This window comes from Pristiophorus japonicus, chromosome 1 (genome assembly GCF_044704955.1).
Source record: "Pristiophorus japonicus isolate sPriJap1 chromosome 1, sPriJap1.hap1, whole genome shotgun sequence".
Taxonomy (NCBI): domain Eukaryota; kingdom Metazoa; phylum Chordata; class Chondrichthyes; family Pristiophoridae; genus Pristiophorus; species Pristiophorus japonicus.
Genome location: NC_091977.1, coordinates 349,450,244 through 349,477,544, shown reverse-complemented (window position 1 = coordinate 349,477,544; position 27,301 = coordinate 349,450,244). Strand labels below are relative to the sequence as shown.

At 44.8% G+C, this 27,301-nt stretch overlaps 1 protein-coding gene across 4 annotated transcripts in view; it reads right to left on the bottom strand.

Moving 5' to 3' along the window:
- vps41 (VPS41 subunit of HOPS complex) overlaps nt 1-27,301 on the bottom strand; it is a 297,897-nt gene that overhangs the window by 11,621 nt on the left and 258,975 nt on the right. For all 4 annotated transcript variants that reach the window (XM_070890345.1, XM_070890351.1, XM_070890353.1 and 1 more), the window contains 6 exons: nt 26,796-26,933; nt 25,077-25,131; nt 20,233-20,373; nt 14,160-14,296; nt 8,943-9,042; nt 7,377-7,421 (listed from right to left, as the gene is read on the bottom strand). In XM_070890345.1, coding sequence (XP_070746446.1) covers nt 7,377-7,421; nt 8,943-9,042; nt 14,160-14,296; nt 20,233-20,373; nt 25,077-25,131; nt 26,796-26,933 — 616 coding nt within the window. The remainder of the gene's footprint in view (nt 1-7,376; nt 7,422-8,942; nt 9,043-14,159; nt 14,297-20,232; nt 20,374-25,076; nt 25,132-26,795; nt 26,934-27,301) is intronic.

Here is a 27,301-nt window from a genome sequence, read left to right as displayed (position 1 = left end):
AGATATGATATAATTGGGATTACGGAGACATGGCTCCAGGGTGACCAAGGCTGGGAACGCAACATCCAGGGGTATTCAATCTTCAGGAAGGATAGACAGAAAGGAAAAGGAGGTGAGGTAGCGTTGCTGGTTAAAGAGGAGATTAATGCAATAGTAAGGAAGGACATTAGCTTGGATGATGTGGAATCTGTATGGATGGAGCTGCGAAACACCAAAGGGCAGAAAACGCTAGTGGGAGTTGTGTACAGACCACCAAACAGTAGTAGTGAGGTTGGGGATGGCATCAAACAGGAAATTAGGGATGCATGCAATAAAGGTACAGCAGTTATCATGGGTGACTTTAATCTACATATAGATTGGGCTAACCAAACTGGTAGCAGTACGGTGGAGGAGGATTTCCTGGAGTGTATAAGGGATGGTTTTCTAGACCAATATGTTGAGGAACCAGTTGGGGAGCTGGCCATCCGAGACTGGGTGTTGTGTAATGAGAGAGGATTAATTAGCAATCTTGTGCGAGGCCCCTTGGGGACGAGTGACCATAATATGGTAGAATTCTTCATTAAGATGGAGAGTGACACAGTTAATTCAGAGACTAGGGTCCTGAACTTAAAGAAAGGCAACTTCGATGGTACAAGACGTGAATTAGCTAGAATAGACTGGAAAATGATACTTAAAGGGTTGACGGTGGATAGGCAATGGCAAACATTTAAAGATCACCTGAATGAACTTCAACAACTGTACATCCCTGTTTGGCGTAAAAATAAAACGGGGAAGGTGGCTCAACCATTGCTAACAAGGGAAATTAGGGATAGTATTAAATCCAAGGAAGAGGCATATAAATGGGCCAGAAAAAGCAGCAAACCTGAGGACTGGGAGAAATTCAGAATTCAGCAGAGGAGGACAAAGAGTTTAATTAGGAGGGGGAAAAGAAGAGTATGAGAGTAAGCTTGCAAGTAGTGAAGACAAATGTAGGTCCCTTGCAGTCAGAATCAGGGGAATTTATAATGGAGAACAAAGAAATGGCAGACCAATTGAACAAATACTTTCGTTCTGTCTTCACTAAGGAAGACACAAATAACCTTCCGGAAATACATGGGGACCGAGGGTCTAGCGAGAAGGAGGAACTGAAGGATATCCTTATTAGTCAGGAAATTATGTTAGGGAAATTGATGGGACTGAAGGCCAATAAATCCCCAGGGCTTGATAGTCTGCATCCCAGAGTACATAAGGAAGTGGCCCTAGAAATAGTGGATGCACTGGTGGTCATTTTCCAACATTCTATAGACTCTGGATCAGTTCCTATGGACTGGTGGGTAGCTAATGTAATTCCACGTTTTAAAAAAGGGAGAGAGAAAACAGGGAATTATAGACCGGTTAGCCTGACATCGGTAGTGGGGAAAATGTTGGAATCTATTATTAAAGATGTAATAGCAGCGCATTTGGAAAACAGTGACAGGATCGGTCCAAGTCAGCATGGATTTATGAAAGGGAAATCATGCTTGGCAAATCTTCTAGAATTTTTTGAGGATGTAACTAGTAGAGTGGATAAGGGAGAATCAGTGGATGTGGTGTATTTGGACTTTCAAAAGGCTTTTGACAAGGTCCCACACAAGAGATTAGTGTGTAAAATTAAAGCACATGGTATTGGGGGTAATGTATTGACAAGGATAGAGAACTGGTTGGCAGAAGGAAGCAAAGAGTGGGAATAAACGGGTCCTTTTCAGAATGGCAGGGAGTGACTAGTGGGGTACTGCAAGGTTCAGTGCTGGGACCACAGCTATTTACAATATACATTAATGATTTAGACAATGGAATTGAATTTAATGTCTCCAAGTTTGCAGATGACACTAAGCTGGGTGGCATTGTGAGCTGTGAGGAGGATGCCAAGAGGCTGTAGGGTGACTTGGACAGGTTAGGTGAGTGGGCAAATGCATGGCAGATGCAGTATAATGTAGATAATTGTGAGGTTATCCACTTTGGTGGCAAAAACAGGAAGGCAGAATATTATCTGAATGGCGGCAGATTAGGAAAAGGGGAGGTGCAACAAGACCTGGATGTCATGGTGCATCAGTCATTGAAGGTTGGCATGCAGGTACAGCAGGCGGTGAAGGCGGCAAATGGCATGTTAGCCTTCATAGCGAGAGAATTTGAGTATAGGAGCAGATAGGTCTTACTGCATGCCTTGGTGAGGCCACACCTTGAATATTGTGTACAGTTTTGGTCTCCGAATCTGAGGAAAGACATTTTTGCTATTGAGGGAGTGCAGCGAAGGTTCACCGGACTGATTCCCGGGATGGCAGGACTGACATAAGAAGAAAGATTGGATCGACTAGGCTTATATTCACTGGAATTTAGAAGAATGAGAGGCGATCTCATAGAAACATATAAAATTCTGATGGGATTGGACAGGTTAGATGCAGGAAGAGTTTTCCCGATGTTGGGGAAGTCCAGAACCAGGGGTCACAGTCTAAGGTAAGGTGTGAGCCATTTAGGACCGAGATGAGGAGAAACGTCTTCACTCAGAGAATTGTGAACCTGTGGAATTCTCTACCACAGAAAGTTGTTGAGGCCAGTTCGTTAGATATATTCAAAAGGGAGTTAGATGTGGCCCTTACGGCTAAAGGGATCAAGGGGTATGGAGAGAAAGCAGGAATGGGGTACTAAAGTTGGAAAAATTATCAGCTATGATCATATTGAATGGTGATGCAAGCGCGAAGGGCCGAATGGCCTACTCCTGCACCTACTTTCTATGTTTCTAACCCTTTATTCCCTTATCGCTCAAAAATCTGTCTATCTCCACCTTAAATATATTCAATGACCGAGCCTCCACAGCTCTCTGGGGCAGAGAATTCCAGATTTACAACTGAGAAGAAATTCCTCCTCATCTCAGTTTTAAATGGACGGCCCCTTATTCTGAGACTATGTCTCCTAGTTTTAGTTACCCCAATGAGTGGAAATATACTCTCTGCATCCACCTTGTCAAGCCCCCTCATTATCTTATATGTTACGATAAGATCAACTCCTTCTTCTGAACTCCAATGAGTATAGGCCCAATCTACTCAACCTCTCTTCATAAGTCAATCCTCTCATCTCCGGAATCAACCTGGTGAACCTTCTCTGAACAGCCTCCAATGCAAGTATATCCTTCCTTATATCCAAAACTGTCCGCAGTACTCTAGGTGTGGCCTCACCAATATCCTGTACAGTTGTCGCAGGACTTCTCTGCTTTTATACTCCATCCCCCTTGCAATAAAGGCAACATTCCATTTGCCTTCCTGATTACTTGCTGTACCTGCATACTAACTTTGTGTGTTTCATGCACAAGGACCCTCAGGTCCCTCTGTACTGCAGCACTTTATAATTTGCTTTTCTATTTTTTCTGCCAAAGTGGATAACGTCACATTTTCCCACATTATACCCCATCTGCTAAATTTTTGCCCACTCACTTAGCCTGTTTATATCCCTTTGCCGATTTTTTGGGTCCTCCTCACAATTTGCTTTCCCACCCATCTTTGTATCATCAGCAAACTTGGCTACATTACACTCGGTCCCTTCATCCAAGTCATTAATATAGATTGTAAATAGTTGAGCACCCAACACTGATCCCCATGGCACCCCAGTAGTTACTGTTTGCCAACCGGGAAATGACCCATTTCTACCGACTCTCTGTTTTCTGTTAGTTAGCCAATATATTACCCCCAACGCTGTGAACTTTTATCTTGTGCAGTAACCTTTTATATGGCACCTTTTCGAATGCCTTCTGGAAATCCAAATACACCACATCCACTGGTTCCCCCTTATACACCCTGCTTGTTACATCCTCAAAGAACTCCAGCAAATTTGTCAAACATGATTTCCCTTTCATAAAATCATGCTGACTCTGCTTGATTGAATTATGCTTTTCCAAATGTCCCCTACTGCTTCCTTAATCCAGCATTTTCCCAATGACAGATTTTAGGCTAACTGGTCTATAATTTCCTGCTTTTCATCTGCCTCCTTTTTTTAAATAGAGGCATTACATTTGCGGTTTTCCAACCCGCTGGGACCACCCCAGAATCCAGGGAATTTTGGTAATTACAACCAATGCATTCACCATCTCTGCAGCCATTTATTTTAAGACCCTAAGATATAAGGCATCAGGTCCAGGGGATTTGTCCGCCTTTAGTCCCATTATTTTACCGAGTACTACTTCACGAGTGATAGTGATTGTATTAAGTTACTCCCTTCCTATAGCCCCTTGATTATCCACTATTTGGATGTTTTTAGTGCCTTCTACCGTGAAAACCAATACAAAGTATTTATCAACGTCTCTGCCATTTTCCTGTTCATTATTAATTCCCCAGTCTCATCCTCTAGGGGACCAACATTTACTTTAGCCACTCTTTTCCTTTTTATGTACCTGTAGAAACTCTTACTATCTGTTTTTATATTTCGTGCTAGTTTACTTTCATAATCTATCTTCCCTCTATCATTTATTTTACTCGTACTTTGCTGGCTTTTAAAAGTTTCCCAATCCTCTGGCCTCCCACTAGTCTTGGCCACATTGTATTCCCTTGTTTTCAATTTGTTACAATCCCTTATTTCCTTAGTTAGCCATGGATAGTTATCCCTTCTCTTACAGTCTTTCCTTCTCATTGGGATATATTTTTGTTGCGAGTTATGAAATATCTCCTTAAATGTCTGCCACTGCTCATCATCATACTTTAATCTATTTTCCCAGTCCACTTTCGCCAACTCTGCCTTCATACCTTTGTAGTCTTCTTTATTTAAACATGGGACACTGGTTTGAGATCCAACTTTCTCATCCTCCAACTGAGTTTGAAATTCAATCATGTTGTGGTCATTTATTCCTAGGATCCTTTACTAGGAGATCATTTATTAATCCTGTCTCATTGCACAGTGCCAGTTCTAAGATAGCCTGCTCCCTGGTTGGTTCTGCAACATACTGTTCAAGGAAACTATCCCAGATATACTCAATTAACTCTTCCTCAAGGCTATCCTGGCCAATTTGCTTTGTCCAATCAGTATGAAGGTTAAAATCATCCATGATTATTGCTGTTCCTTTTTTACAAGCCTCCATTATTTCTTGATTTATACTCCGTCCAACAGTGTAGCTACTGTTAGGGGGCCTATAGACTATGCCCACCAGTAACTTTTTCCCCTTATTATTCCTTATCTCCAACCAAACTGATTCAACATCTTGATCTTCTGAGCCAATATCGTTTCTCATCAATGCACTGATCTCATCCTTTATTAACAACGCTACCCCACCTCCTTTTCCTTTCTGTCTGTCCTTCCGAATTGTCAAATACCACTGAATATTTAGTTCCCAGTCCTGGTCACCTTGCAACCACGTCTCTGTAATGGCTATCAGAAACAAACTCAGCGATCTGCTGAGGGGAGTATTGCAGGCTGCCTCCAGAGTTGTCCAGGCATCAGAAGCGTTGCTTGAGCACTCCAATTGTCTTTTTGGCGATATTGCATGTGGCTATATGGCTGTTATTGAGCGATGCTCGACTTCTGTCTGAGGGTTCTGGAGGGGGGCAGTCATGAGCCAGGTTGTCTCCCAGCATCCAGCTGTGGCCTCGTGGCTGACGCTCAAACAGGTCAGAGACACTGCTCTCACGCAAGATGAAAACATCATGGATGCTCCCTGGAAACTGGGCATTGACTGCCATGATGTGCTGCGTATGGTCGCAGATGATCTGTACGTTCAGCGAGTGGAATCCCTTTCAGTTTCGGTAAACCTCTGGCTCCTCTAAAGGTGCTCGCAGGGCGATGTGCGTATAGTCAACGGCATCCTGAACCTTGGGGAAGCCAGCAATTTGTGCAAAACCCACAACCTTCTCACTCTGTGCGTCCCTGGTCATTGGGAACTTTATAAAGTCCATCCTGCATGCGTACAGTGCAGCAGTCACCTGGCGAATGCAGCAATGTGTAGCGAACTGCAAGGTGCAGCATATGTCCCCTGCTGATGCTTGAAAGGAGCCAGAGGCATAGAAGGCAAGTGCTGCAGTCATCTTCACCTCGACGGGCAGTGCAGTCCTGTTCCTGCTGATAAGCTATAGGTCTACCTTTATCAGCTGACATATCTCTGTGACCACCTCTTTTTGAAAGAGCAGCCTTCGAATGCACTGCGCCTCAGACAGCTGCAGGTGTAAACTTGTGGGGTAAGGCCTCCTCCCCATTAGTCTGCGAGATTTTTGATTACGCTCATAATGCTTGTGAATAAGCCTTCTTTCAGCTCTATGCTGCATAGAAAAAGCAGCCAGCAATAATGGCAGGGCTATTATAGGTCCCATTCTTTTAAGTGTCCTCAGAATATCCTCCAAATAGCCTTAAAAACGAATTATGAACTCACAAAAAGCTCACTGTGTATAATGTGGCCTTCTCTCAAAATCCTTTTATGCACTGATGTTCTGCTCCAGTTTTCAAAATGGCGTCGTTAGCGCTGAGTGCGTCGTGGGTCTGAGCAGGTAAGACTTGAGTTTTCATGGCAGTTTTTTTGGTGGGCAGTAAAAATGATGGTATCACCGAATTTCCCGCCCGCGGCGATAGCGTGGCATTGCACACCATAAAAACAGTGAAAAAAAAGGCGGGCAGTATTTTTTACCGCTGCCAAATTTTTTGCCCCGGCGCTAAATTTTGTGCACATGTTTACCGCCCTAAAAATGTAATTTTTCCGCCGCAAAACGGCAGTAAATGGGCGCAGACCTGCCGAATTTCTAGCCCTGAATATTTATATTTTAGCAAAGCTTTTGACATTTGCCACAAGGCAAGATATGGAATAGGGGAAAATATGTGAGTCACATATCTTGCTGCTGAATAATGAAAGGCAAGACCTCCAGCTCAGTGAGCATTACTTTGCATGCAAGCCACATAAATGACACAATAAAGTGCTTGTGCAGTTCAGATTTACCAGGTTTCCTCTCCACCTATGTCACTGTATTCACTGGAGTTCAGAAGAATGAGAGGGGACCTCATAGAAACATATAAAATTCTGACGGGGTTAGACAGGTTAGATGCAGGAAGAATGTTTCCAATGTTGGGGAAGTCCAGAACCAGGGGTCACAGTCTAAGGATAAGGGGTAAGCCATTTAGGACCGAGATGCGGAGGAACTTCTTCACCCAGAGAGTGGTGAACCTGTGGAATTCTCTACCACAGAAAGTTGTTGAGGCCAATTCACTAAATATATTCAAAAAGGAGTTAGATGAGGTCCTTACTGCTAGGGGGATCAAGGGGTATGGCGAGAAAGCAGGAATGGGGTACTGAAGTTGAATGTTCAGCCATGAACTCATTGAATGGCGGTGCAGGCTAGAAGGGCCGAATGGCCTACTCCTGCACCTATTTTCTATGTTTCTATGTTTCTACTTACCTGCATGCAATATTGGAGAATGACACGATTCACAAATATTTTCTTCTGCAAGAAAACAGTGACAGTGATTATTGTACATTCTGCTGGCAAGGCATAATTTCTATCAAAGAATAATTATCTGACCCAAACCAGTCATTTACAGAATCATACAGCACAGGAGGCGGCCATTTGGCCCATTGTGCCGGCTCTTTGAAAGGGCCCTGCAATTAGTCCCACTCCCCTGCTGTTTCCCTATAGCCCTGCAAATTTTTCCTTTTCAAGTATTTACCCAATTCCCTTTTGAAAGTTACTTATGCGTCCACCACCCTTTCAGGCAGTGCATTCCAAATCATAACAACTCGCTGCATAAAAAAAATTCTTCATCTCTCCTCTGGTTCTTTTGCCAATGACCTTAAATCTGTGTCACCTGGTTACCGCCCCCTTCTGCCACTGGAAAGTTTCTCCTTTTTTACTCTATAAAAACCCCTCATAATTTTGACCTCGATCACATATTGAGCTTCTCTGCTCTAAGAACAACAATCTCAGCTTCTCCAGTCTCTCCACATAACTGAAGTCCCACGTTCCTGGTACCATTTTAGTGAATCTCTTCCACACTCTCTAAGGCCTTGACATTCTTCCTAAAGTGTGGTGCACAGAATTGGATGCACTGCTCAAGCTGAAATCTAACCACTGATTTATAAATGTTAAGTACAACTTCCTTGCTTTTGTGCTGTATGCCTTTATTTATAAAGCCAAGGATCTGGAATGCTTTTTAACAGCCTTATCAACTTATGCCACCTTCAAAGATTTGAGTACATAAACCACCAGGTCTCTCTGATCCTGCACCCCCTTAAAAATTGTATAAGTTAATTTATATTGCCTCTCCTCATTCCGCCTTCCAAAGTGGATCACTTCACACGATTCTGCGTAAGATTTCATCTACCACGTGGCTGCCCATTTCACCAGTCCGTCTATGCCCTCCTGATGTCTGCTACTATCTTCCTCACTGTTTACTACATTTCTGAGTTGTATCATCTGCAAACTTATGCCCTTTTTAACCAAGTCCAGGTCATTAATATACATAAAAAAGAGCAGTGGTCCCAATCGCGACCCCTGGGGGTCACCACAGTATGTTTCACTCCAGTCTGAAAAACACCCGTTCACCACTACTCCCTGTTTTCTGTCCCTTAGCCAATTTTGTATCCACACAGCCAATGTCCCTTTAATCCAATGGGCTTCAATTTAAAAAACAGTAAAACCAGGAGAAACTCCTAGAAAGGAAGCACCAAAAAACTTCAAATTGCACTCGTAAAATCAGATTTCTAAACTGTAACTTTCTGACCTCCATGCTTCCTCATTAGAGGAATGTTTACATTTTAACTTTGAATGTATTTGACTGAATGCTAGATAGAGTGCTGTGTCAGTGTGAAAATATAATCCCACAAGAAATATTTCTCTGCACAAATCAGAAATATTCAATGTCAGCAAAGATCATTGACAGCCAGTACAAGTTTAATTACAGCCTTGCCTGTACACGAAAAGTGCAGCTACCTCTGCTGTACGGATAGATGCGAAAGGATTGCTTACCATCAACACAAACGCCTCTCAACTGGGTTTTATGCATTTTTTTCAGCAAGGTCAAACAGTCAGAAACAATAATCTTTTTACATCCTTCCCGCAGCAAAATCTGGAGAGAAAATGAGCACAGCTGAAACAATACAAAAAAATAAATGCTCCCTTTTATCTAAGACAATCTTCTTATTAGGATATTACCAGAATGGGTTGTGTTGGATGAGGGCGCAGAGAGGGGTTGTGTTATACTCTGTCACTGAACAAAAACTATTATTGAAGACACAGCAAAGAAAGAACTTGCATTTATATAGCATTTTATCATGTCCTCAAGGCTTTGTAGCCAATTAATGACAATAGACAAAAGTGGCAGCCAGTTTGCACAAAGCATAGTTCCACAAACAACAAATATGAATGACCAGTTCATCAGATGTTGGTGTTTATTGATGGAAAAGAGTTGTCCAGGACACAGAGAATTATTCCTTATTCTTCAGATAGTGCCATGGGATCTTTTTAAATCCACACCAACCATTGGAGGAGTAGAAGAGTGAGATGGAGGCCTTTTTTAACACCTCATCCAGAAAATGTCACTTCCTCTACCTCTGACAACTAGTACTACACGGAATTGTCATCATAACTTAAGCACCACTGGGGCTCGAATCAACAACCTTGTATCTCAAAGGCAAACTGACACTGCTGTACTAGTTAAAAGAAAATCAGGAACCATGTGAATATGTGTTAGCTCGAAAGCTGTCACTTTATTAAAAACTTGCAACAACTAAAATAGCTTTTCTAATCAGATGCTCCTCCAGTTGAGGTTTGATCTCTATTACTGATTAGATCATGCAAAATCAAATGCAAAAATGGTGTTGATGATAACAAGACATCTGTTAAAATCTGCTATGCTACCCCACTCTTTGCAAATGTCAGTATCTCCAGTGAGATCTGATGATGACTGTTGTCCTAATCCATTACGAATGTCCCACTGGCTTGTTTGGAAATAGTGGCCCTGATATTTATAGGGAGGTGGCTAGGGGAGCGTGTCTGTGGGGACGCACCAGGAAATGCCGGGAATGTTGAGGTCCTGCCAAATTTGATGGCAGCACCTTATCATTTTTGTACTCCGTTTGCCACCTAGCAGCCGGTCAGATTGACAAACTGCCCAGCAGGAAAGCCAGCAGTAGAAGGCCGCAGCGGGTAACCGCTGGGTTGGTCCGCGGAAACCGGGACAGATCATGGGTTGGTGCGGGGGGCAGGGGGAGGGAAAGGGAAGTCAGACCGGCAATCGGGAGGGAGAGATTACAGGACTAATGGTGAGTGAGGTGTTGGACCGGCAGTCAGGAGGGAGGAGAGACCAGGAGAGATCGTTGGTTTGGGGGGGGGGGGGGGGGAACTCGGCCAATCACAGCAGAATATTTCATTGAGGAGCTGGGAATAGCACTTTTGCTTAGTCTGGCCCACAAGCAGTGCTATAAAAAAGCTCTTCCCTGCTAGAGCTGACTGCTCCCTTCTCCCCTCACCTGCCGGGTTTCCTGAACCTTGGGAAACCCGTGCAGGAGACTTTAAATTCAAATCACTGTCAAAATATCAGGAGCGGCACCTAATTTACATATTACAATTGCAGACCTGCCTCTCCGGAGCGGGTTACTTGGACGCCTCGAAACTCACCACGGTTAAAACGAAGCAGGCAGGATGGGGTCAGGTTTCGCAAATTTGCAGATTTAACCATCCCCCCTCCCCGCCCAAAACACTCGCCTGCCCGTCAGATGGGTTAAAACGCCCCTCAGTGATACTCTAAGACAGAAACAGCCTTCTGTCCTTAGCAGTTTGTTATTGGTTCTTCCCAATGGCTCATCAAGTTTATCTAGTGAGCTATGTTCTTGTTATTTTTTTTTTAAAGGGGCTGCGCGGGCCATTCACAATAACGTGGACATGCAGTCTTTTCATTGAAAGGCCGGCTGTGTGGGTTCCCTGGTGCACCGCACGGCTGCGCACTGTACAGGGAACCCTGCCAGTGAGGAGCTTAGCCCCATACAGATTAAGGTGGTCCCAGGTTCGATTCCTGGTCTGTGCTGTGGAATGAAGATAGGGCAAAAAGGCAAACGCATCATGAATGCTCCCTGGAAAACTGGCAATTACTGCCAAGATTATTTGATTGTGGTCGACAACGAGTGGAATCCCTTTCGGTTCCGGTACATCTCTGGCTCCTCTAAAGGTGCTCACACGGCAATGTGCGTACCTTAACTTTGGGGGAGTTTGCTATTCTCGAAAAACCCAAAACCTCCCTCTGTGCCTCCCTAGTCATAGGGAAATTTATAAAGTCCATCCTGCATGCGTAAAGCGCTTCAATCACCTGGCGAATGCAGCGATGTGTGGCATGCTGGGAGATGCAGCAAATGCCGGCAGCTGATGCCTGAAAAAGGTCCAATGCATAGAAGGAAAGTGCCGCAGTCACCTTAACCTCAAAGGGCAGTGTGGTCCTGATGGTGCTGGTAGGCTGCAGGTTTCCCTTAAGCAGATGGTTTATCTCACTGATGACCTCTTTTCGGAAGCTAAGCCTTCTAATGCACATTGTATCGGACTGGTGCAGGTATGACTGCTGCTCCCTGTAAATGCGTTGGGTGTAACGTTGTCTCCTCCTCCTCCTCCTCAGCAGTCTGCCACCTCTTTGATTGGGCACATAATGCTCTTCAAGAACCTTCTTCCATCTCTATTCTGCAGCATGTGAGTAGTCAACAATATTGGCTGAGAAATTACAGGCCCCATACCTTTAAATGTCCTAAACTGTCATCAAAATTTTTCAATTGTCCTTAAACAACCACAAATGTACTCTAAATTGACCACAATGTGCTCAGATAAGCTGCACGATTTTCAAACACCCTTAAAATCCACTCACAAATGACTTTAATGCTCCCATCAACTTGAAGCAGCCTTTTCTTCAAGTTCATCCGATTTAAAACATGCCGTCCATACCGCCGGGTTAAGGTCAGGAGGTATTTTAGTCCGGCGGTAATTTCCACTTTGAGCATCATTTTGGGCGGTGCATGAGAAATGACCTCATAATTTTTTTTTTTAATTGGCAGGCAGTTTCATTTACTGCTGGCGGTAATTGACTGCCGAATTTACCGCCAGCGGTATATGGGCGGTAATTTCCAGTTTGATCCTCATTTGGGTGGTAAAGTGCTTCTCAGCGGTAAATGGGCAGAATGCTACCGAATCTCTAGGTCAAAGAACCTAAATATTAGATACTTAACATAGAATCCTCGGGTCCTGTGACTCCACTGCTGCTTTTGAGTTGGATGTGAGAAAGCGCTTTCCTCCTCTCCACCAAATTCCTACTAACGCCAAATTTCCAGCTTCCACTCTGCTTGCGATTTACCCAGCTCCGTCTCCAAGCTCTGTGCTAACTGATCTTCCACTGGTGACAAGTCGGGCGTTTTATACGAACAGGGGTGCTATACTAAAGTGACATTGCCAGGGACACTGATGTATCAGCACTGGGGTCGGTCCTCAGATCTGGCAATACTGGGATGCAGTCTCAAGGTCTAGCAGTAATTTCAGGGGTATCGAGGATTTGGCAATACTGGGAGGGGAGCTCACAGGAGAGGGAGATTCTAGGAGGATTGGGGAAAGTCTCAGGGTCTGTAGCATTAGACAGGGAGGTCTCAGGGTTTGAGGCATTGGAGTTTTTCTAGGATTGGGAAGCAGTGGGATTACAGTCTAGAGTTCTGTGAGCACTGAGGACTGTGGACCGGAAGATGAGAGTTGGAGGGTGGCTGAGGTCCAACAGGTTTGAAGAGAGGGTTTTGAAGCACTGGAGTTTATCAATATCGGGGGTTGCTGGGATTTAAGTATTAGGGGTAACAGAGTCTAAAAGCCTTTTTGGCGAATGAGGTTGAAGAGAATGGGACCAAAATTCCACTGGCACCTTTCAAACCATTAGGCCCCCAAACCCCACTGTGTTCCCAACTGTCTGTCTCCTCTCCTCAAACACCACTGTGTTCCCACCTGTCGGTCTCCTCTCCTCAAACACCACTGTGTTCCCACCTGTCGGTCTCCTCTCCTCAAACACCACTGTGTTCCCACCTGTCGGTCTCCTCTCCTCAAACACCACTGTGTTCCCACCTGTCGGTCTCCTCTCCTCAAACACCACTGTGTTCCCACCTGTCGGTCTCCTCTCCTCAAACACCACTGTGTTCCCACCTGTCGGTCTCCTCTCCTCAAACACCACTGTGTTCCCACCTGTCGGTCTCCTCTCCTCAAACACCACTGTGTTCCCACCTGTCGGTCTCCTCTCCTCAAACACCACTGTGTTCCCACCTGTCGGTCTCCTCTCCTCAAACACCACTGTGTTCCCACCTGTCGGTATCCTCTCCTCAAACACCACTGTGTTCCCACTTGTCGGTCTCCTCTCCTCAAACACCACTGTGTTCCCACCTGTCGGTCTCCTCTCCTCAAACACCACTGTGTTCCCACCTGTCGGCCTCCTCTCCTCAAACACCACTGTGTTCCCACCTGTCGGCCTCCTCTCCTCAAACATCACTGTGTTCCCACCTGTCGGCCTCCTCTCCTCAAACACCACTGTGTTCCCACTTGTCGGTCTCCTCTCCTCAAACACCAATGTGATCCCACCTGTCGGTCTCCTCTCCTCAAACACCACTGTGTTCCCACCTGTCGGTATCCTCTCCTCAAACACCAATGTGTTCCCACTTGTCGGTCTCCTCTCCTCAAACACCACTGTGTTCCCACTTGTCGGTCTCCTCTCCTCAAACACCAATGTGTTCCCACCTGTCGGTCTCCTCGCCCCATCTATCTGCAGCCAACAGGATGTGCCAAAGCGTTTCCCAATTAAGACCTTCCTAGTCAGTTACTGTTGTTAGAATGTCTATTTTACGCAATCTATGATCCAGTTGCATTGTGCCCTCACCAAAATGTGATAGTTATTCAGGATAAATGCGATCTAAATGCAGCCAATTCGGTTAGTCATACAATGAGAATGGTAACCTCGACTTTGGAACAACACGGGGGTAGAATCACCGCGGGCGGGGGTCTCTGATTCTCCTGCCGCAACTTCAGGAGAAGATCGGAGGAAACCAGGGAGCAACAGCGTCAACTGCTATTTCTCCAAGGTATCTGCTGATTTTGCGCCGAAGTTACTACAGGAAATGGGGAGAACCCCTACTGAAATTCTACCGCATGCTAGTTTTCCTCGTTTCCCTTTTTTCCAACACTGACCTGCAAGTTGTAATCTTGAAGGATCTTCACTAGCGAATCCCGCAGGTTAGGGATCTCCATGCCTTCCTTTATTCGGTAGATCAAGAGGATTGGATCAACGTGGGTCCCAATATTGTTCAATAGTCCAGTTATAAATGCTGTAGGGGTAGGAGAGAAGTGCTTGTTAGCGGGCAGTTTCAGGGACTGGCCCGATGCACAATATTCACAGGCCAGCCAGCTGCAGATCAATGTCCAGCCCAAGCACTGAATTGCAACATCACAGATCCCATCCTATCTGTAAAATATTAATGCTTTTAAACTGATGAATTATCCTTCAAGATTGGTTTAAAAAACGCAATTAGCAAGTGCTTGGGAAAAAAGGTCATGTTTCCCATTTTCCTCAAACAGCCAAAACAAGGACAGATCACATGGCCTAAAACAAATGACCTGAACTGTGCATCTGAGGTAGAATGCAGACAATCACCAGTAGGCCGCAAACTCCACATGTGGTCAAACTGTAATTAAACTCTGCCCCTACACAAAGCCAACAACAGGATAAACTGGTCCTTCATACTTTTTGTACACTAAACAATTCCATGTTTTATATTATGAGGTTAAAGAGCCAAAATGACATTTAAGCAACCAGTGAATGCATAATTTGAACAACAGAATGCTCCCCCAATCACTCAGGACATTGTCAGCCCAGCCAATGTCAATCACCTTCTGCACATTAATAAAGGTCAATTTTCAATATAATAAAGGATTTTCTCTCACACTGAATTCCAGGAAGGAATGAATACATTGGTGGTGGCGTAACCATTTCAAACTGGTCATTTTTGAAAATCATTTATAGAAATCCAAATCCAAGAACAGAATTCTTTGGTAACTGAATTAGTTACTTCCTAAGATTTAACTTGCCTACACCACAATGTAGATATAGTGAGCACTCCCTTCTCCATCTCTATCTCACCCCCCTTCCCCGCCCCAACCGGCTCAGACCCAAACAGAACGTGCACTCGATCCATCCCTTACTCACTAACAGATGAAAGAACTGATCAAAAACAGAGAGGAAATGTTTTGGGAGGTGGAAGAAAAACAGACAACCAGTCCAGGGCAGGATAGGGAGTATCAAATGATCTAATAATCAGCGAGCCAGTGATTCAAGTCCAAGATCAACTCCAAACTGCACAATTCCAGACAGGCTCCAAGGCCTTGTGGGAGGCAGTCAAATCTCTTTCCAATATTAGGGCCGACTCCAGCGCCTCTCTGAGGATAAGGTGAGAATGTTGAAAATTGTATTTGCTGAAATGTCAGATACCAAAGGTTGCACTGAAGTACAGCAGTCCAATCAGCCAAATCCAAATCAGACACAAAGTTAAGCATCTCTCTTAAAAGCTTGATTCAGGAGTTTGCTGTAGTCGATTGGCACCGAGTCACCAAGATATCCCAACCCTGCCTCTGCCAGCTCAGCCTGCATCCATGAACCAGAGGCAACCACAATCTTGCTCCCTATCTATAGACAACCTACCGTATTCACACCCAAGACTATGTATTCAAGTTCTGTGTGACCATACTTACACCATGACCCATCTAGATAAAGTGTAAGAGTACATTTGTGCTGATTGATTCTCGTTATATCATGACCTATCCAGTTATACAGATTTCACAAGTGACTATTAAACCATGTGTGTGAAAAAACAACTTGGCAGAACTGCTAACCTTGATGGAACGGGTGCTAGTGATCTCAGTTATTTATATTACTGATCATATCCAAGCTCGTGGAAACCAGAGTGAATGAGAAGCTGTTGCGTCATCTCATTCACTATTGGCCCAGAAATTGGTGGCCTTACCGCCGAGTTTTTTAGCCGCTCTCCCCTCGGTGCCGGATTCCTCCAGGTCTGCATCCGGCGGGAGGGGAGTACCACCGGGAACCGCCTGCTGATAACTTCTGGTGGCCAAGTCGCGTAAATGACCTTCCGCCCACCGAACTGCCATATTGGTGCGGGCAGGAATCGGCGGCAGCAGGGAGAAGGACTGCTGCGTGGAGGCAAGTCTAAACGGTAAGTAAGACCACCTGCAAAAAAAAGGCTAGTGAACATTTTTAAATGTAATTTCTTTCAGGATTTTACCTGCATGGGGTCCCCTGAAGGTGTTATGGTGTTTTTTTTAAATTGTAAATATTTTTATTTTTCAGTGATCCCCCCCCTCCCTGGGCCTGACTCAATCCTCGGCGGTACTTTGGCGAGGAACGCATTTGCCGCCGAGATTGGGAGCTCCCACCGACTACTGCCCAGGTTGACGGCGTAAGCCGTTATTTAGCCGCCGGACGGTACTGCCACCTCTTTTAGAGGGATTTTCCTGGCAAAGTATCGCCAGGTCTCTTGGTGGCCATCGGCTGTCGATTGGGCAGCACTTGGGCGGGTCTTGGCTTCCACTAAGTTCGGGCCCAATGTGTTTGATCAGAAATTCGACGAGAGAGCAAATTGGCTAACACACGACAGTTTTATTGTCCAGAAATGGAGGGATTTTTGATGTACATCAGGCAGCCCGAGAACAGTTCCTGGGACTGTTACAGCCTTTAATTGGATATAACACCGTAGCCACATATGGCACACCCGGCAGACTAAATGGGTGACTTCCTCGGAGGAGCCAATCATCTGAGAATGCTAAAAGGACAAGCCTCTTATTACAATTTGTTTTAGTGGGTCCCCTCAGGAAATCCACTTACTGCCATTTTAATTATCAACGACCTGGCAATTTATCTCAGAGATGACACTAACCATTACTGAATAATGAAGTCCCCAAATCTAAAAGACATGAAGAGGAGGGAGGTAGGCAAGTGAAGAGGTTTAGAGCGAGTTCAGTAGCTCCATTACTGATAATGGCAGCGTGCTGGGCAGGGCAATACGTATTGAGGTGGAGAAGGTTGCAGAGGTAGGGTTCAGCAGACCATCCAGGGGAGGGCAGCGACAAGGAGAAATGAGGCCAGGGAGAAAGAGCAATTAAACCGAAATACGAAGTTATCAGTAATGGTAGGCATTATTTTACATTCCTCAGTTTGAGAAACCAGCAAGTTATGCTCAGGGTGCAAAAACAACTTGAAGGGAAACCAGAATTGAGAGGAGCACGAGAACAAAAACAGAAATAAATGTATTTATTTCCTCCGCAACACTTTGGTATCTTTGAGCTTTGTAGAGTAGACTTCACTATGTTTGGGAAATTCAGTCTCGTCAAGTAGCAACCACTAGTGGCTTGAGATTGGTCTTGCAAAGGGCTCCATAGATAACCATGGGCACAAATTGGGATTAAATAATTCTTAGATAGCAATTAGTTTAAAAAGTGAAAATAAATAAATGAACAAAGATAAAATTACACTGAACAAAGGTCACTTGTCAAATCTGTTTTCCCAAACAACAATTATTTAGCGTTTCTGAAGTAGAAACATTTCCCAAGATGCTACACAGGAGAATAATCAGACAAAAATGGATACCAAGCCAAAGAAGGAGACATTAGGACAGGAGACCAAAAGCCTGGTCAAAGAAGCGGGTTTTAAGAAGTGCCTTAAAGGAGGAGAGCGAGATAGTGAGGTGGAGAGATTTAGGGATCGAATTCCAGAGCTTAGAGCCTAGATGGATGAAGGCACGGCCACCAATGGTGCTGTGAAGAGAGCAGGGGGAGATACACAAAAGGTCAAAGACGGAAGAGCAGATAGTTTTTTATTGGGGGGTGGGGGAAAGGGGGGTGTTCTGGAGTTGTATGAGAGTACAGAGATAGGGAGGAGCGAGGACATGAAGGAATTTAAATTAAGGATGAGAATTTTAAATTGGAGTTGGGCGACTGAGACCCAATTTAGGTCAGTGAGCACAGGGGCGATGGGCAAGTGGGACTTGGTGCGAGTGCGGATATGGACAGCAGAGTTTTGGATGAGCTGAAGTTTACAGAGCATGGAGGATGAGAGTTTGGCCAGGAGAACGTCAGAATAGTCGAGTCGAGAGGTGAGAGTTTCAGCAGCAGATGGGCTGAGACAGGGGCGGTGGTGGGCGATGTTACAGAGGTGGACATAGGCAATCTGTGACGGAAAGGATATGGAGTCAGAAGCTCAGGCCAGGGCTGAATAAAATGCTGAGGATGTAAACCATCTGGTTCAATCTGACAGTGACCCGAGAGGGCAAAGAGATCAGTCAGCAGAAAATGGGGATCAGAATGGGCGTCAGAAAATTTCTGACGATAGGTCATCAACCTGAAACTCTGTTTCTCTCTCCACAGAAGCTGCCTGACCTGCTGAGTATTTCCAGCATTTTCTGTTTCTATTACTGTATAGAAGAAAATGGAGTTTGTGGTGGGGGCTGAAGATGGCAACTTTGATCTTCATCAATGTTGAACTGAAAGAAATTGAAGCTGATCCGAGACTGGATGTCGGATGAGCAGTCTAACAACAGAGGCAGTGGAAGGGTCGAGGGAGGTGGTTAAGTAGAGCCGGGTGTAATTAGCAAACTTGTGGAAACTGACCCCATGTCTTTAGATGATATCAGCAAGGGGCAGCATGTAGCTGAAAATGTGGAGGGGCCAAGCACAGATCCTTGGGGGACTCCATAGGTAATGACATGGGAGCAGGAAGGGAAGCCATTTGTGGAGATGCTCCAGCTCTGATCGAGTGGAACCAAGCAAGGACGGTCTCACTGAGCTAGACAACAGAGGTGAGGGATTGGAGAAGGATGGTGTGATGAACCGTGTCATAAGCTGTAAATGGGTTGGAAAGAGTGAGGAGGGATAGTGCACCATGGTCACAGTTACATAGGATATCATTTGTCACTTTGATCAGAGTCGCTTCAGTGCTGTAGTAGCGGAAACCTGATTGGAGATTTAAACCTGGAGTTGCGGGAAAGATGGGCACGGATTTGGGAGGCAACATGTTCACGGTCGAGAGTAAAGGGAGATTGGAGATATGGCGGTAATTTGCAACAACAGTGGGATCAAGGGTGGGATTTCTGAAGAGAAGGGAAAAAGACAATGCCTGAAGAGAGGGAGCCATTTACAATGACAGCTAGTATGGGGACCAGGAAAGGAGGTCAAGTGGTCAGGAGTTCATAGGGTCAAAGGAGCAGGATGTGGGTCTCATGGATAAGGTAAGCTTGGAGAGAGTGTGAGAGGAGATGGGAAAGAAACTAGAGAAAAACCCTCTTCACTGCTGCTTCCTCCTTTTCCTTGCCTGCCAAGTGGGAAGGCTTGGCCTGGTGGGCAAGGGAAGGAAAAGAAGCAGAGACAGATGGTCTTAATCTTAGTGATAAAGAAGTCCATGAGCCCCTCACACTTGCTGTTGGATGTGAGGATGGAGGGGCGAGGGAAGAGGGGTTTAAGTAAATAGTCGGTAGAGGAGGAAAGTAACTAACTTTATTTACTCTTCAGGTGATCCTGGAGTCCAGTAGTGACAGAGGAGAGAGAGTGAGGAACTGAGTGTTTGATGTGGTCCAGCCAGATCTGGCGATGTTTGGCTGAGCCAGATGTCTAGCAGATACGCCCTCAGGACTTGAGGGAGAGAAGATGGGGACCACACCAGAGGAGGACGAACAGGAAGGAAGCATTTTAAGGTTTTACCGGGGGCACAGACATCGAAGGTGGAGGTGAGGGAGTGGTTGAGCAGATTGACAGTTGCACAAGTGGTAACGAGGGCCAAAGGCCAGGCAGCTCGGAGTTTGAAAGTGCCGTTGTAAGTACACAGAACAGTGAGTTAGGTAATACAGGTTGAAACTCCCTTATCCAGAACTCCTCATCCGGAACCATTCCTGGCCACCGGATGGCGCATGTGCAGAACTCCGACATGAACAAATTGAAGTCCTTCCTCGCTGCCGATTCCCGCAATTGATGGCCTGAACCTGTGATCCACTGCCCCCCCACCGCACTTCCAGCCCCAAGTCAGCCATCCCCGATGTCCCCTTGCTCAGTACCTGTACCATCCAATTTAACGTGACTACCCCTCGTCTGGAAAAATCCCTTATGCAGAGCAGGCCAGGTCCCAAGAGTTCCGGATAAGGAAGGTTCAACTTGTATCAGCAAACTGTCCAATATTGCTGATGATTTGAAGTCATTTACATACGTGGCTTGTCAATGGAATGGGAGATAAGGTCTTCCCACAACTCAGCATCATCTTGTTCCTTGGCAAACTCAATGGCCTTGTCTACGTCTTGTAGTTCCTCAGTTATCATCTGCAGGGCACGCCGACTATTACCCATTCTACCTGTAAGAGAAAAGGAAGCATTAAACTTCCGGTTGCGGAGAGACACAATTTCTGCTCCCTTAGAAATGACAGTGGGACAGATTTTAAAGTATTAACGCTGGGAGGAAAACAGGCAGTAGGAGATCGGCCGTCCGTTTTACACCCCAGCCTGATTTTATTTTCCATTGACTTCAACTGAAAAAATGGGCGAGGATGTAAAACAGGTGACTGAATCGCCACAACTATCTCATAGGTTTTACAGACTCTGTTAAAATAGGTACTCTGAAAACTTGATCCATCAGGAGAAAGGTACGTCTCCATCCATAGAGCAGACCAAAAGATAAAAAAGAAAAACTTGTATTTATATAGCGCCTTTCACATCCTCAGGATTTCCCAAAGCATTTCACAGCCAATGAGGATACTTCCATGCATACTGAAGATTCTATCTTATCAGCAGATAGTATTTTTTAATCTTAGCATAACAAAAATAAAAGGTTTAGATGAAAATCTTAACTTAAGAGCAAGATACTAGGTTATTAGTAAGCCCAGTGAGGAAACCAAGGATCTGGGACAAACATGTCTCCAACACAAGATATTCCGAGTACCTTCCCCGATCTGGCAGCTCCTCCCCATCTTACTGTCTGTCCACAGAATTGGTGACTATTGCTACGAGAACCAGATATTTGCACAACTGAGCCAGCAACGGGCATTTTCACCTGTGGTTTAAAAGTTCTGTAAAAGAATGCGTCTAATCAGATTCTTGAACTGGAGAACTCCAAAAGGGCCAGTTAATTCTACAGAATTTTTCTGGGCATGTAAATGGGAAATTAATTTCAAAATAGATGTGTGAGGTGGTACATTTTGGTAGGAGGAATAAGGATGCCACATACTCCTTGGAAAAGAAGAGTCTAAATGGGATAGAGGCACAATAGGATCTGGGTATTGATTCACAAATCATTAAAAGTAGCAATGCAGGTTAACACAGCCATAAAAAAAAGTGCAAACAAAACACTGGGGTTTATTTCTAGAGGAAAACATTTCAAAAGCAGAGAAGTTAAACTTATAGAACCTTAGACTACACCTAGAATTCTGGTCTCCTATTACAAAAAGGATAGAGAGGCACTGGAGAAAGTGCCAAAAGGATGATACCAGAATTGAGAGGGTAAAACTATCAGAAAAGACTGAACAGACTGGTGTTCTTTTCTCTTGAAAAAAGATGGTTCTGAGGGGTGACCTAATAGGGGTCTTTAAAATTTTGAATGGGTTCAATAGGGTAGATGCTGAGAAGATGTGTCTAGCTCTGCGGAAGACCAAAACTAAGGGCCATAAATATGAGAGTCACGAATAAATCCAGTTGGGAATTCAGGAAAAACTCCTTTACTCAATGAATGAATGTGCAACTTGCTCCACAAGGAGTGGTTGAGGTGATTAGCATAGATGCATTCAAGGGGAAGCTGGATAATCACATGTGGGAGAATGGAATGGAAGGAGATGCTGATAGGGTGAGATGAAGTAGGGTGGGAGAAGTCTCGTGTGGAGCACAAACACCCGCATAGGCCAGTTGGGCCAAATGTGCTGTACATTCTATGTAATTCTTCTAATCTCCCAGCCACAGACTTCATCGACAAGAAGACAACACCGAGGAAACAAAGCTTAAAGGAAAAAGCTTTTAACAGATCAGGTTAATTAAAGGAGTCAACTGCGGCTTTGCCCTTCCTTCAGCTCGGTTCCGACTCCTACTATAGCAGCTCCTGCGTCCCCATTCCCTCATCATCCAGATCCAGAGTGAGCGAGGCCTCAGTTACCCATCCCCTGACTAGGGAAGGTGCTCAACAGGCAGACGAGGCCTCGGTACAACGTCTCATCTGAAAGACAGCATCTCCGACAATGCAGCACTCCCTCAATACTGTGCTGAAATATTAGCCGAAATTGTGTGGTTTTAACCCTCGACCTTCTGACTTGGAACCAACTGAGACATATTAACGGTTCGCCAACCTGTGGAATCAGTTTATTATTACAGTCCCCAACTAGCTGATTTGTCCACTTTACACTGTGGACGGTAAATCCATAACAGGTTGCAGCATGAAATAACTCCCATAGTTGTTAACTGAGTGAACAGCTGATTGAAGCTGTCTGAAGTCTCCATTTGCCAACTGCCTCTCGTACTTGTTAGCAGTGCGGCGCTTTTAAATCGGTAAGTACAGATTAACGCTTTGGACAATCATCATAATTTGGTTTCGCCCATGGAGGTGTGAAGGATTTTAATGAACTGCACAAGATGGCCAGTGCATTTAATATGTTGTGTAACTGAGTGTAACGTAGCCAAGTTTGCTGACGATACAAAGATGGGAGGAAAAGCAATGTGTGCGGAGGACACAAAAAATCTGCAAAAGGTCACAGACAGGCTAAGTGAGTGGGCAGAAATTTGGCAGATGGAGTATAATGTTGGAATGTGTGAGGTCATGCACTTTGGCAGAAAAAAAATCAAAGAGCAAGTTATTATTTAAATGGAGAGAGATTGCAAAGTGCCGCAGTACAGCGGGACCTGGGGGTACTTGTGCATGAAATACAAAAGGATAGTATGCAGGTACAGCAAGTAATCAGGAAGGCCAATGGAATCTTTGCCTTTATTGCAAAGGGGATGGAGTATAAAAGCAGGGAAGTCTTGCTACAGCTATACAACGTATTGGTGAGGCCACACCTGGAATACTGCCAGTTTTGGTTTTCATATTTACGAAGGGATATACTTGCTTTGGAGGCAGTTCAGTGAAGGTTCACTCGGTTGATTCCGGGGATGAGGGGGTTGACTTATGAGGAAAGGCTGAGTAGATTGGGCTTCTACTCATTGGAGTTCAGAATGAGAGGTGATCTTATCAAAACGTATAAGATTATAAGGGGGCTTGACAAGGTGGATGCAGAGAGGATGTTTCCACTGATGGGGGAGACTAGAACTAGAGGGCATGATCTTAGAATAAGGAGCCGCCTATTTAAAACAGAGATGAGGAGGAATTTCTTCTCTGAGGGTTGTAAATCTGTGGAATTTGCTGCCTCAGAGAGCTGTGGAAGCTGGGACATTGAACAAATTTAAGACAGAAATAGACAGTTTCTTGAGCGATAAGGGAATAAGAGGTTATGGAGAGCGGGTGGGGAAGTGGAAACGAGTCCATGATAAGATCAGCCATGATCTTATTGAATGGTGGAGTAGGCTCAAGGTGTCGTATGGCCTACTCCTGTTCCTATTTCTTATGTTCTTATGTAAGCGGCGCCATCTTTTACATTTATTCACAGGATGTGGGCTTTGTTCTTCTTGAACCGCTGCAGTCTGTGTGGTGAGGGACTCCCACACTGCTGTTAGGTACAACTCAGTGGCTTGCTAGGCCATTTCAGAGTGCAGTTAAGAGTCAACCACATTGCTGTGGGTCTGGAGTCACATTTCGGCCAGACCGGAAAAGGGCGGGAGATGTCCTTCCACAAAGAACATTAGTGAACCAGATGAGTTTTTACAACAATCCGGTAGTTTAATGGTCACCATTACTGATACTACAGCTTCTGTGGTGGGATCTGAACTCATGTCTCCAGATCATTAATTCAGGCCTCTGGATTACTAGTTCAGTAACTTAATCACTTTCTACCGTACCTCCATTATAACTGACTTCTATGTCACTGGCAAATGGTTAGCGCCATTTTCCCAATATAGGCGGCAGCCTGTGATAAGCAAGGACAATACAAGTGGTGGGGCCTGGACTACTGGTTTGATTTTAGGATATTAAAGTTTTAGCGGCTCACGAGTTTCTGGAGTTTTACCCAATCTCAATCTGCACTGAGCTCACAATCTTTTTTCCCCTCTGTGCCATCTGCTTAGATTCTCTTGTGCCATGCTCCAATCTCTGCCCAAGGTGAACCTTCGTCCAGTCCTTTATCAATACTACTGGATCCCAAACAACTTAATTTTTGATTTTAATTCAGTGCCTCCCTGATGGACTGCCTAATAACACGAGATAACCATGGGTGAAATTGGTGGGCTAAATCCATATTGTTTCTGTCCATGCTTTATATTGTTTTACTCTGAACTACAAGCTCCATCACTTTATATAGACCTTTTCCAGGAATCAGTGTCAATTTGTGCATCTCCCTGCTTTGATACTTTTATTGTCAATGTGTAGAAAAGACCAGTAGAGGGCAGTGTTCACCACAAAATAAGACAACCACAAAATAAGACACTAGAATTAATGTAAAGAGGGAGATTTTCACCTCAGAATTATGCTTTCCCTTTCAGGTAGCGATTACAATAAACCATCTTCATTGTTGCGTTAACATCTATTATCAGCTTTCAAGGTTACTCTTGCAGAATAGAACCAGTAATGGTCTGCTGTGACCACAATACTCCACAGTATTGGGAATGCCTCAGTAGTTTGGCTGGTTTAATTTCTGTGGCTTATTACTCGCTGGCTGCAGCTCTATTGTATTGTGTAACTTTCCAGGAAGATTTCAAACAACTTGGCAGCACCGGTTGAGGTGTAGGAAATGACTTTTGCATCTCAGCTGTAACAATGCAAAGTATTCTGCTGGACTTGACTGCTCATATTAAATTAATGCTTGTGCAGTCGAGTTACTTAAAGCCATTTCACGTCAAACAAATTAATCAGTCCATACAGACAGTTCATTTCCAGAGAGCCCGCACCTCACCACCCCACAAATGTGCTCAACAACAAAAATGCTCTTACTTAAGAGAAAAACGGTTTCTTCGACAAAGTTCCGCTGCTGACAAATTTCAAGGGCCTGTGGGAGAGAAAAAAATGATCAGCCTGCTGTCATTTCACCTTCAGTGTGCCAGCTGACCGCATACTTTGGGAACAAGGGCAAACATTGACGACAAGTCCAACACCACCTTCAGTGGGCCAGCACAGTCTTCGGCCGCCTGAGGAAAAGTGTTCGAAGACCAGGATCTCAAACCCGGCATCAAGCACATGGTCCACAGAGAAGTAGTGATACCCACCCTCCTATATGCCTCAGACACAGGGATTATATACAATAGGCAGCTCAAAGCACTGGAGAAGTACCACCAACTCGGCCTCTGCAAAATCCTGCAAATCCATCGGCAGGATAGACGCACCAACGTCGGTGTTCTCTCTCAGACCAACATCCCCAGCATCGAAACATTGACCGTGCTCGATCAGCTCCGATGGACGGGCCATGTTGTCCGCATGCCCGATACTAGACTCCCGAATCAAGCACTCTACTCCAAGCTATGTCACGGCAGGCGAGTCCCAGGAGGGCAGAGAAAATGCTTCAAGGACACCCTCAAAGCCTCCTGGAAAAAATTCAACTTTCCCACCGACTCTTGGGAATCCCTGGCCCAAGACCGCTCAAAGTGGAGGAGAAGCATCCGAGAAGGTGCCGAACACTTCGAGTCTCTTCGCTGGGAGCACGCGGAAGCCAAGCACAAACAGCGGAAGGAGCGTACGAGAAATCAAGCACCCCATCCACCCGTCCTTACAACCATTGTCTGGACAGAGACTGTAGATCCCACATTGGACTCATCAGTCACCTGAGAACTTAGTGCGGAAACAAGTCACCCGTGACTCTGAGGGACTGCCAAAGGAGGAGGAGAGAAGAATGGAGTCATACATCATGTGCTTTTTTCCTCAGGGGAGGGGATGGTTTGGGACGTATCTAGGAAGCTGCACATGCCTTCATCTTATATACATTTACCATCGAGTTTAACGATGAAATTTGTTTCTCAGGAGGGTTGATTCTGGGAACAGAACCAAATCTGAACTTTCTGGTTTCCTTCTCGTACTCACTGAGTGCTCAGCTGGTGAATCAGGAGCTGAAGTTAATGTTCCAAAAAGTGGCTTCACAGGACACTTGGAAGGTGAAATTGGTCATGGTGGTCGCGGAGAACGAGTAATAGGGAACTGCAACACCAGGGAACACCAGGCCCAATTTTCTATTCGTGTCAATCTTGCTGCCGTAGCCCAAATTTCACCCCATTGCTTCTGTGCTGAGAGCAGTTATCCCCAACACTGTCCAGAACAAGGGGCATAAATATAAGATAGCCACTAACAGAACAAATAAAGAATTTAGGAGGAATTTATCTACACAGAGAGTGGTGAGAATGTGGAACTCGCTGCCACATGGAGTGGTTGAAGCAGGTAGCATGGATACATTTAAGGGAGGCTTGATTCATACATGTGACGGGAGAAGGGAATAGAGGGATATGGGGCATCGTGGGAAGAGATAATTAGATTGGGAAGAGGCCTGTGTAGAGTATAAATACCAGAACAGATCAGTTGGGCCGGATGACCTGTTTCTGTGCTGCAGATTCTATGTATGTGCCATTTAACAACCAACCAAAGTCCTTGCATTGCACAATGATACCCACTTGAGAACAGCAGCATTCTTGCAGTAAGACACAATACCGAGAGCTAAGACCGATTTACTTTTTCTAGTGGACAATGGGTGCTGTCTCTCAGGAATGGCAACAGATTCGGTCGATCATACTCGGCGTACAGGCTGATCTGCTGCTCGTGGAACTTCTGTCCTTTATGGTGATCTCTCTTGAACAGGTTATGCAAATACTGTTTAAAGAAAGCACAGAGAAGTGGTTATAGCACATCTGTATAACATGCTAGACATAACATTGTAAAACAAAATTAAATAAAAGAAATTTAGCATCCACCAATTCTTTTCATTATTACACTCTCCAAGATGAGAACAGTAATACAGGAAGCACATGGTCAGACACTGCCCTCTATAGAGCTTGCAGAAAACAGGACCGTGATCGACAGAAGCGACAGGTCAACACACTTAAAGGAATAGGAATAACAATATGTGTAACAGATCGAATTTTGCAATTTTAAGGCTGTAAACGTGAGAGCTATTCACATTATGTTCATGGTTTGCAATGTCATCCGAACCTAATTATTTTCTGCTATTGCTATTACTA